Source organism: Myotis davidii, unplaced genomic scaffold (genome assembly GCF_000327345.1).
Source record: "Myotis davidii unplaced genomic scaffold, ASM32734v1 scaffold110, whole genome shotgun sequence".
Lineage (NCBI taxonomy): Eukaryota > Metazoa > Chordata > Mammalia > Chiroptera > Vespertilionidae > Myotis > Myotis davidii.
The window spans coordinates 2,139,057-2,151,046 of record NW_006283436.1 but is presented as its reverse complement, the minus strand read 5'-3'; the positions used below and the strand labels follow the sequence as shown (position 1 = coordinate 2,151,046).

The window sequence follows — 11,990 nt, the reverse complement described above, 5'->3', positions numbered from 1 at the left end:
CGCCCTGCGCTGTGCAGGACAGAGGGCGGCGCCCCAACTCCGCAATTGGCCCTGCTCAGAGCCAGACCAGGGGGTGAACCTGGGATTGGGCCTGCCCTCTGCGACCCAGGAGCAGGCTTAAGCCAGCACGTGGTCATCCCCTGAGGGGCCCCAGACTGCGAGAGGGCACAGGCAGGGCTGAGGGACCCCCCTGAGTGCACACATTTTTGTGCACCAGGCCTCCAGTTTTCCTATAACTTTCCGTCTATCTTGTAAACTAAATCCAGGTCAAAACAAATAGTTTACCTTCCACCTCTGCCAATTCGCCTCCTCGCAAATCCTATACATCTTCTTGGGACTGTGAGTGTTGTAAGGCAATGCCTATATCTCAACTTATCCAGATCTGCCAATTCTGAATTTTCAAATGAATGGTTAACTTGGTCCAAACGAGGCTGCAAAGAAAGAAAAAAATAAATTAAAACTCATGGAATAAATCTGAAATGAAAAAAAGCTAAATCATGATAAAAATAAAGTAACTACAGCATTAAGAAAACAATTAAATTTAGATATTCAGAAACCTAAAAATTCAAACTGAATTTAGTTTATAAATATAAACACATTTAAGGTGTATTTTAAAAAGAAATATATCTTTAAAGAATAACATGGCTTTTAACATTTATGTAAAGAAGTAAAGATAGTAAAGTTAGTAATAAGCTTTCTATTGAGATAAACCAGAAGAAATTTTTTGGACCCAAAATTACACTTTTTAAGCATGCATGGGTCAAGTTGACACTTCCTCTTTACTTTTAAGAACATATAGTCCATTTGTTTACTTTCACATCCCCTTTATTATTCTATTTTTTTGCGTCTTAGCACTTCTGCCCCTTTAATAATTTTCCTCTTCTCTAATTAGTATAATTTGTAAACAACTCCCTACACTTCTACATTAAACACACACACCCTGAAAAAGCTGTATGACAAAAGGTGTCCACAAGCCATATATGAAAGGCATGCTCATAACTATATAGTTACACCTTATCTGAAAACCCAAACATTTGGGAGTGAGGGCCATTCTTTGATATAATGCTACACCAAAACATGACTTAATAGCACAGAGTAATTTCTAAGCGTGTCAAAAAGTTATACATATAATTACCAGATAAAATACTGCCATAGGAAAGTTTAAAAATGGTCCTTTATGTTTGATACTTACTGGATATGTATGCACAAAATGGGCATACATACTTGGCAGTCATCAAAGGTCAATTGGATATTCTGGGTTTACCTAACTATAGCAATGACACTGAGTAATTTTCGTTAACTGCTGAGCTATAGCTACACTTAAAAGTCCAAAGTGAGACTAGATTTCTAAAATATGAGTCATCAATTTCCAAGTGAAGAATTCTGATATCCTTTGAAAGAACTCAGTACCTTTAAGCATCTTTTACTGGTATCTGCACAGAGGGTATTAAATAAAAAATGCTGAAGGATTTCCAATTTCTGGATCAAGACTAAGTCACCTTGACAAGAGTTACCTGTTAATTCCAGTTCACAAAAACATCACATCACAAAAAATAAAGTTCTTACAGCATAATACTGGCATCCTGCTCGCCTCCTGAAAGCACAGGGACCATCAGGATCATTTTCTTCTTCAGGTTCTGATACTGGGGACGGTACCTGAAAAATGAGGAATGAGGCATTCTACTTAGGAGTTATCAAAAGTCAATAGATAAATCTTTGTAATGATCTAAAATTAGAATCTGATCATAAACAACAAATCACTCCTATGTTAACTTGCAAATTTTTGAACCTTACAAATCCCTCTCTTCCTATTTTGAGAAGAAAAATGTTTTCACCACATTTATTTCCAAACTGTGGTAATTACCACTGAGCAGGGTCATCCAGGGGAGAAAGGCATTTGTTTGAGGTTACAATACATCTCCACCAGCCCTGTGGAGGATACAGAAATAGAAAGCTAGGGCAGATTCTTCTTCCTGCAGAACAAAGCCCCAAACCTGAAACTTGAAAGGAAATCCCAAATGTGAGTTTTATACTTTGTTTCCTTTGCCAATCATCTACATCTTCTAACATGCACACAGAAAGTATCACAGTCTTAGAAATTCTTTGCATAAAGCATACCACCCCTTCCTCCCAACCATCATTCCCCAGGTGTGGACTTCAGGATTTAGTCTGAGCTACAGGAAGGGATAGCCACTTTAGAAAAACCAGAAGCACGATCAAGACGACACAGGAGTTTTATTTCTGCTCTGCTGTGAACCAGTGGATAAGTCTGGTTAAAATGTTTGTTCTCTTAAGTCTTCCTTTTTTCCTTGTGTATTGGACAAAGAAAAAGCATGATTACTTTATTGATTTTTTTTTTTTTACCAATAAAATCCTGATTTTGTAAGAGCTACATTCTAAATAGTTGCCTCACTGAATGATGTCCAACTGTAGGTAAATACTTACTTTAGCAATATGGGGATACCATTATAAAAATGTTTGAGGGTTGTCAAAAGACCTTGTACAAGGACTCAGAGGAACCTCAAAGTTTCAAAATACAATTTTCATGTGGTTATGGGAGCTGCGGACTATGTGAATAAACATGAGAATCTGAACAGATATGAAGATACCTTAATGTTTGAGGAATATATGACTAGTGTGTTAAGTGTGCCCTATTATCAGGATGAACAGACTGATGCTAGCAACAAGGGAAAAGTTTCTATAGGTCATAGTATCCCATAGTATCATTCTATTTATTGATTGATTGAGAGGAAGGGAGAAGGAGAGATAGAAATATCAATGATAAGAGAGAATCATTGATCGGGTGCCTCCTGCACGTCCCCCACTGGGGATCAAGCCCACAACCCAGGCATGTGCCCTTGACCAGAATCGAACCTGGTACCCCTCAGTCCACAGGCCAACGCTCTATCCACCGAGCCAAGCCAGCCAGGGCCCATAGTATCATTCTTAAAGGGACTGTATAGCAAAACATTATAGGTTCTCACAAGTACCATCAGTATAAGGCCAATATATATCTATATCTGTCATATTCTGATTTAAAATTCTTCAATAATTTCCCAATATGTATAAGATAGACAGAGACCATTTGCTATCTGGGTAGCACTCCAGGCACCATTCTGTTCATTCTTTCTTCCCTTTTGTGTTTTATGCTCCAGCAATGCCAAATTGAAAACAGTGCTCTCTAATATGCTGTTTTCTCTACCTACAGCCCTTCCCTACATTTTCTATCTGGAAACTTACTATTTGTTAAGACATTACTTCCCTCATTCTTTCAAAATGGTCATTTAATTAATGTTTCATGGCTATTCAAAGCCCTGCCTAAGTCTAACTGGATAATCCTCTGACAAAAGTAATAAATTATTTCATTAAGTGCTTTTCAAGAGTATACTAAATTAAACACATCTTAGTGCACTGGTTACAATATGTATAATGCTAATATATCATCTAGGGTAAAAAACTAAATCAGTGACAAAAGAGTAAAAAATATTATCTAGCCAAAGTAAATACCTTATATAGTAAAAGACTAATACGAAATTGACCAAACAGCAGAATGACAGGCAGAACAACCGGTCACTATGACATGCACTGACCACCAGGGGGCAGACACTCAATGCAGGAGCCGCCCCCAGCCCGCAGGCCCCAGGCCAGCCAAGGCAGGTACCAATGGGGACCCCGCGGTTGCCTCACCAGTTGCCCTGCAGAGGGAGGCAACTGGCAGAGCGGCAGGGGGCGGTGAGCAGGTGGTGCCAGGCTAGCCAAGGCGGGTGCCAGGGGGCCCCCCTGATTACCTCGCAGAGGGAGGTGACCAGCTGTGACAGCGGGGGATGGGGCCAGCGAGTGGGCAGCACCAGGCTGGCCAAGGCAGGTGCCAGCGGGGGCCATCCATCGCCCCACCAGTCACCCCACAGATGGGCCCTGATTGCCGGCCAGGCCTAGGGATCCTACCCATGCACACATTTCTTGCACCCGGCCTCTAGTTTTATATAAACTCTAAATTCTTAAATAGTTACAATAAAGGGTTTTATAAACAGTCTTGCTTCCAAATATATCTGTGACGGTGTTTTTTTATTTGTTTTGTATTTAAATTTCTTTTAAAGCAAATAAGTTACAATGTTAAAATATGAGAAAGCTTGTTTGTTACTGTATTCTCTTTAGGTTGTCCATACCATATAGAAAAGAAAAAGAAAGAGGATATTGCTAGACCAGGTGCTAAACAATTTTTTAAAAATTTAACTTTTACTATATAAAAGAAAGGTCTTTTTTTAAATCCTCACCTGAGGATATTTTTTCCATTGATTTCTAGAGAGTGGAAGGGGGCCCTGGCTGGTTTGCCTCAGTGGATAGAGTGTCGGCCTGGGGATTGAAGGGTCCCTGGTTCGAGTCCCATGAAGGGCACATGCCTGGGATATGGGCTTGGAGGCAGCCGATCAATGATTCTCATCATTGATGTTTCAATCTCTCTCTCTTTCTTGCTCTATGAAATCAATAAAAAATATTAAAATGCTTTAGAGAGTAGAAGGGAGAGAGAAGAGAAAGATGAAACGGAGGGAAGAGGGGGAGAGAGAGAGCAGGAAACATTGATTGGTTGCTACCAGGGCTGGGGAACCTGCAACCAAGGTATGTGCTCTTGACTGGAAATGGAACCTACAACCCTTTGGTCTAAGGGTCGATGCTCTAACCATTGATCAAAACTGGCCAGGGCAAAGTCTTATTTTAAAAATAGCACTTATGAAAGTAAAATTGAGATTTTAATTGCAAAATTTTTTTCTATAAAACTGTTGCAGTATAACCAGAGAATTACCTTTACAAGTTAAAACTTGAATCAGTTCTTCTAAATCATCTTTATAATCAAATAGTTACTGCTAAACAAATTAGCAAAATGAACATTAAAAACTGTAAACCTTAATGCTGGTAAAAAGGGAATTACTGTTGGTGAATATTTATAACTAGAGGCTCAGTGCACAAAATTCATGCACTGGGGTGGTGGTGGTGTCCCTCAGCCCAGCCTGAACCCTCTCCAATCTCGGACATCCCTCTCACAATATGGGACTGCTGGCTCCCAACCACTCGCCTGCCTGCCTGACTGCCTGATTGCCCCTAACTGCTTCTGCCCGCCAGCCTGATCACCCCCTAATCACTCCCCTGCCAGCCTGATCGACGCCTAACTGCTCCCCTGCCGTCCCGGTCGCCCCCAACTGCCCTCCCCTGCCGTCCCAGTTGCCCCCAATTGCCCTCCCCTGCAAGCCTGATCGCCCACAACTGCCAGCCATCTTGTAGTGTGGATGCCGCCATCTTTGAGGGAGTGGGAGTCAATTAGCATATTCCCTCCTTATTGGCTGTGGGTGCCACCATCTGAGGGCTGGACAGTCAATTAGCATATTCCCTCCTTATTGGCTGTGAATGCCACCATCTTTGTGATGGCATGATGGTCAATTAGCATATTCCCGCTTTATTAGATAGGACTATGTATTAAATGTCTCAAAATATTAATAATCTTTGGTTCAGTAATTTCATTTCTAATAATCTATTTTAAATAGAGAGAAAAGATAGATATGCTCATTTTTTTAAAATGGAAAATGGAAAACCACCCAAGTTCTCCATAATAAATTTTATCCTACCGATGGAAAATAACAAAAAATAAAAACCATTTCGATGGCTATATAAATAATGTGGAAAATATTTATGCTATACCATTAGGTGAAGAGAGCAAGAATCAAAACTCTAAGATGTCAATTATGTTTTAAAATATAGCAATATAAAAGACTAAAAGGAAATGTTTTTAAAATAGTTTTAAAACAAGCACCTGTGGAAATTCATCTTCATCTGAGCTGTGAAAGTCATATTGCTTAATGTCACTCTTATTGATCACAGGCAAAGTCTCAGGAGTGGGCTGCTGAGATGTTATCAAAGCCTCTGCTTTAGGCTTCTTTGGGTACTTCTTCTTTTGACGAACCACATCAGAAGCCTCTTCTTTCAAAGACAAATGATGAGGGTGCTGTTAACATGACGATTTTCCCCCCAAAGGAAGAAATGAAAATCATTTTAGAAATCATGAAAACTATACTGCTCTTTGAAAAACATACATTTTTTACCCCAGAGGTGATTTTATTTACTGCTTTTATTATGCAAAAATTATGTAATCATAAATTTAAAAATTTCTTACTGTCTATAAGTTATGATAAAAATAATTATGGTACTTAAATTTGCTTTATTTGTTGTTATTAATACTTAAACTAAGATGTTAGTGATTTAAAAAAATTGCTCTACTGCAATCCAGCATTTACAAAGTATTTACATTTAATTTTAGTTTTATCACTGTACTAATGATAAAAATTAATTACTATTTTTACTTTAAAACTTGATTATGAATTCATTAACTTATTTCTACTTATTTCCAACTTTAAAAAACTCAAATTTTTTTTTAGGGGAAATAGCTTATTACCTAGAAAAAAAGTCACATTTTAGAATTTATAATTACTGCCTCAACTGAACAATAATCAAACCATTCTCAAATTGCACAGAGTTCTGTTGGTACTTCAGAGGCCATATGGCAAAAGGCAGGCTGATGGGGTGGGTTTCCAGCCCCGACCTCTCCTCAACAGAGCAGCTGTTTCTGTTTTAACATACTGGCACTCTTTTTAATAAAAGGGACCTATCACTTAAAAAAGTTTAAAAAGGGCCCTGACCAATTTGGCTCAGTAGATAGAGCGTCAGCCTGGGGACTGAGGGGTCCCAGGTTCAATTCCGGTCAGGGGCATGTACCTTGGTTGTGGGCATATCCCCAGTAGGGGGTGTGCAGGAGGCAGCTGATCGATGTTTCTAACTCTATCCCTCTCCCTTCCTCTCTGTAAAAAAAAATTAATAAAATATATTTTAAAAAAAGAAGTTTGAAAAGGACTGTTCTGAGAACCAAAGTACAAGCAATATGAAAAGTGTAAAATATTTAGGAAGTTATACATTTCCCCATGTAGCCCAGATTTTTGTTAAAACTACTTTAGGGTCAAAATGGTACACACAATGAAAATGTTGTTTAAATGCCAAATTATTTAGTGAGATATAAATTGTTTCATACAATGGGTACAGTTACACTACCAAAAAGAAAATCCAACTTCTTAGAAACTACCTATATTTTAAGGTGGGATGTGTGACAAAGTAAATACAGTTAACTTTGTTATATTGTAGAACAACTATGGATGCAAACATATATTTAAAAGTAGGATTTAAATAGGCTGAGTGTTTATTCTTAGTAAGAATCAATATATAATAAAGACTAATTCTGTCAGCTATTTGGGGCTGAGATTTTCAGATTTTATGCCTGCCAATTACATACCTAGGAAAAGCATTGATCTATATAAAATGGATTTAAAAAATAACTTAGAAAATGCCTTTTCTTGCATTGATAACATTTTGGCTGGTTATAGAGGCAAATGTGATTTTAGGGGTATCAGGTAAGTGGGCTAGATGCCTGTGATTAATAAGAAAGAACTTTGGTGTTTGAACCGACATGAGTTGAGTAAAGAAGGAGTAAAGAAGTTGAGTTTTCCTGCTCCACATTCTTCCTTGACCTTTAAGAATGAACCCATGAAAAATGATTGTGTACATTTTTTAAAAGATGAATTTTCCACAAATACCCTGTCGCTTTTAAATCTTGCTACACAGTAAAGCTTTAACATCTAATGCTTCAGTTAATACCTGTTCCTTATTTAAATCTATGCTCCTAAAATTAAAGATCTGACTAATTTTTCTATTATCTATTGAATACTTAATGTACCAAGTGAATACTGAATAAATATAATTGAATATTTTAATCAATGTGCCAAGAGAATAATGAATAAATATAATTCTTTAGTCTAAGAAACTGTGATTACTAGGAAAAAATTATAGTCTAGAAGTTAGAGGACATTTTCAAATCATGAAGTATAGATAGCAACTGATAATTGCTGGTTCTGGCAAAGATGATGACAACAAGAATAACTTTCAATAGTCTCAATAAAGAATGCTTTAGTTTTAGATTTTGATGCCTGCCAGTAAGTTTGATGCAGGATTTGCTAAGGCTAAAGGTAATAACTAAACTTTAACCTTATTCTCTACAGAAGCAGCTTGCACAGTAGAAAGCACATCGTCCTTGGTTTAAGATCTAGATTCAAATCTTGAATCTGCCACTCATTATCTATTTGATCTGGAAGTCACACAGAAGTAAAATCTATCTCAAAGGCTTGTTATAAGAATTAATAAGCCATATGTATGTAAAATTCCCAGCAAAGTGTTGGCAAATAGTAAGAACTAAATACATGTTAATTACTCTCTTTAACCAAACTATAATAAGATGACTGCAGAAACCACTAACTGTGAAATCATATTACCATACATGCTTCTCTCCAGAGGATATTCACCTTAGTTTTACATTCTTGGACTTTGTGATGGTTTCCATTATGAAGAGTTGCTGGAGTGGCATATAACTCTTTTTCTGATCTATTGATTTTCACTTCATTAAGGATTTCACCACCATAGTCTCCCAAATGATATCTTGAAAAGGTAACAAAATATAAAAAAGTTGCACATTTTAAAAATGAAGAAAAACCAATGATACCTCAATTAATTGGAACACAACTAATCAAACAGAGCCAACAATTAATCAAGATTCTTAAAATTTGCATGAATAAAGAAGCTCATAATTGGGATTTAGTAACTAAAACAAATGAACAACAAAACAGCAACAACCCCAAAACAAAAAATCTCTTATGTATACATAAGACGAATTTCTTGTATATTTTATATTTCGAAGCACTGGGAAATGACAACTTCAGAAAATACATAAAATTCTGTTAGGTTTAGGGATAGTATAATTACGCAGGAAAATGACTAATAAATTAGAGAATACATTTTCAAAATGCATTAAAACAAAAAATATTTCTATTTAATCAAAAATACAATAAATAAAACATTAATTTCCCTCAAATTTTGTTTAATAGAAACTTTAATACAGAGAATTAGACAAAATGATCTCTAGGTTCTTTTGTAAATACATTTCAATGATTCTGCAAAAACAAGAACAAAAAATCAGGTGTATTAGAGGATCTATACTATACACAAAAATACCCCAAAATTTGTACTCCAAAATTTTAACAATCTGTTTAAAAACAAGTAGCAACCACAATTCTTCAAAAAGAAAAAAAAAAAGATTTTGGTAGAGTATCAATTTCAACTATCTTAAATTTAACAACAACAAAATCTCTCGCGCTCTCTCTCATTTGGTTATATTGCACATAAGTTGGTTAAAGCTGCCACTAGGATGTAATTTTAGCAATGTTACCTTTTTTCCACAACTTCTAAGGTTAAGTGCAATAATTCTCGTTTTGTTTTCTCTCTTCTCTTAATCATTTCCAAAATTGTTATGGCTCTACTAAACTCTCGTCTCAGTTTCAACATCTTTTCATAAGAGGCTTCATCATTCTTACGATTCTATTGAAAATAAAGACAATTTAAAAAGAATAAACAATTAATCCAGTTATCCACATTTCTAGTTTCATCCAACAAATCCATTCTATAAAGTCAAAATGTTAAATGTAAAAGTTAAAAAGTCATCCAACAACCACATAAAAAACCTATCTAGCTCTGAAAATGTAAGTTTAAACAAATATCTCAATTAATATTCAGAAAAAAGTGTTACCAGCTGTTGAAAAGATGGAATGGCATAGAAGGGCTAATTCCAATGTAACCAAATTTTAAAAATCTGCCTGAAACAAAACCTAGTGTATTAGAAAATGCAGTCCATTTAAATTGTAGCAAGGTGTTTTCCAATGACAGAGAGAACAGTTCCTTCAGGTCAAGGTTACCTAAAAATAGTCAAAATGGGTCTCTATCCATCCATCCAGCTCTGTAATTGGGGGCTGAAAAGTTCAATATACTACAATGTAAACATGCACAACGACAAGCAAAGCTTCACTTCAGGAACTCAGATGTAAAACTAAAAGTGGAATATAATGTTTCTCAAGGAATGAGATTACCATGATTCATTGTAATGGCACCTCATTGCACAGTAGAAGAGAGATTTAGTAATAGCTATGAGTTTCAGAGTACTAAGTTCTTACTATGAAGTGTAGAAACAATTTGAACAAACTTAGAGTGACAGTTGTGTTTAATAACCAGAGAAGGCTCAGCTATAATTAGCAGCACCTCTTTGTATATAAAAGTTACTGTTTCCATCCTTGACTTAATAATAATGCAGTATGATTATTAAAAAGAACCTGAAGAAAGCCAAATTTCATGCTGGAGGATTACAGAAGAGAAAATAAAACTTGAGAAAGATTCAAAGTTTTATTCTCTTTTTCTTTTATGCATAGTTTCTTGTATTTTAAAGTTTATCAGCACATATAAAACATAACCTAAACTAAGTCCCATTAAGGTACCACATATCAAACATTAAGAAATACGATGTTAATAAGTCATCCCTTTATCTCATCAAGAGGAAAATCTTTTTGCCCTTCAATACTATGTGTATGACAAAAGGCAAAATCTAACGTATGATTTTAAGCAATTTTTCGAGGAAAGAGGGGTTAAACAGGCAGCAATAATGCCCTCTAATTAAAAAATAATTAACATTATCAACAGCAAATATTAAAGTGTCCACTCTGTGCAGGATACTGCACATGTCCCCTATCCGCAGAAAGCTTAAAGTCTTATAAGAATGAGAGATAAATAGATTCTAATCCTATATAATAAAAGTCTAATATGAAAATTGTCCCCTTGGCCGGGAGTTCAGCCGCTTGCTATGACGTGCGCTGACCACCAGGGGAGGCGGCGCAGAACATGACAGGCATCGGCGACACAGCATTGGCGGTGGGCAGCAGTGGAGGTGCTGCTGGCCCCTATGGGCCCCAACGAGAGCGGGACCGTGGCGGGATGGTGGAGGAGGCAGCGCCAGGCCAAGGCGGTGCAAGCGGGGCCCAAATGCCCTGCTGATCACCCCACAGATGGCAACAGGCAGAGGCAGCAGGGGGTGGGGCCGCAGGTGCTGCCCAGGGCCCAGAGGTCAGCTGTTACCTGCCCTTCCATGCCAGATACTCATGCTTCCATCACCAGCCGGGCCTAGGGACTACACCCATGCACAAATTTTATGCACTGAGCCTCTAGTAATAAATAATAATACAAGGCTACAAGCCAGCTGAACAATATCCAAAAGAGCACCACGAGACCCTTTCAAGATTGCTCCCTCTTCACTAGGTTCCTCTTGAATTATGTGCTTCTGCCCTGTCTTACTCATTTACTTCCTGCTCTCTGTAGGCCCAAATAACTACCTTTCCTAATTTTTCCTTTCCCCAAATTAAAAAAAAAAAAAATTGGGGGGGGGGCGGAGAAATAATTTGATTTACAAAAAAAATTACATAGCATAAATAATTCTTATATAACAGACAATAGGGTAGTAAAGGCCTGGGGTGAGTGGTGGGGGCAGGCTAGAAGGGGTCACTGGGGGATAAGGAGGGACATATATAACACTTTCAACAATGAAGATTTAATTTGAAAAATTCTCTCCAGAAATAGAGATAGGAAAAAAAAAGGAATTCTCATATATCTTCAACCAGATTTCCAAAATGTTAATATTTTATATTTGCTTTATCTTTTTCTCTGTGTATATAGGGTGAGGCAAAAGTAGGCTTACAGCTGTTTGTATGGAAATAATGCAATCCTATCCTATCTAATAAAAGAGAAACATGGTAGCCAAAAACGGTTTGGCTCAATGGATAGAGCGTCGGCCTGCGGACTGAAGGGTCCCGGGTTCGATTCTGGGCAGGGGCATGTGCCTGGGTTGCGGGCACATCTCCAGTGGGAGATGTGCAGGAGGCGGCTGATTGATGTTTCTCTCTCATCGATGTTTCTGGTTCTCTGTCTCTCTCCCTTCCTCTCTGTAGAGAATCAGTGAAATATATTTTAAACAATAGCAATATTTTAAAAGATGTCAAATGAAATAGAAAAACAATGGCATGAAGATT

At 37.2% G+C, this 11,990-nt stretch overlaps 1 protein-coding gene across 7 annotated transcripts in view; it reads right to left on the bottom strand.

Moving 5' to 3' along the window:
• EPC2 (enhancer of polycomb homolog 2) overlaps window positions 1–11,990 on the bottom strand; it is a 120,099-nt gene that overhangs the window by 17,212 nt on the left and 90,897 nt on the right. For 6 of the 7 annotated variants that reach the window (XM_006753593.2, XM_006753594.2, XM_006753596.2 and 3 more), the window contains exons 5-9: window positions 9,314–9,462; window positions 8,394–8,526; window positions 5,804–5,995; window positions 1,567–1,656; window positions 286–431 (exon numbers count right to left, since the gene is read on the bottom strand). In XM_006753593.2, coding sequence (XP_006753656.1) covers window positions 286–431; window positions 1,567–1,656; window positions 5,804–5,995; window positions 8,394–8,526; window positions 9,314–9,462 — 710 coding nt within the window. The remainder of the gene's footprint in view (window positions 1–285; window positions 432–1,566; window positions 1,657–5,803; window positions 5,996–8,393; window positions 8,527–9,313; window positions 9,463–11,990) is intronic. The other variant, XM_006753595.2, reaches the window with a different exon arrangement.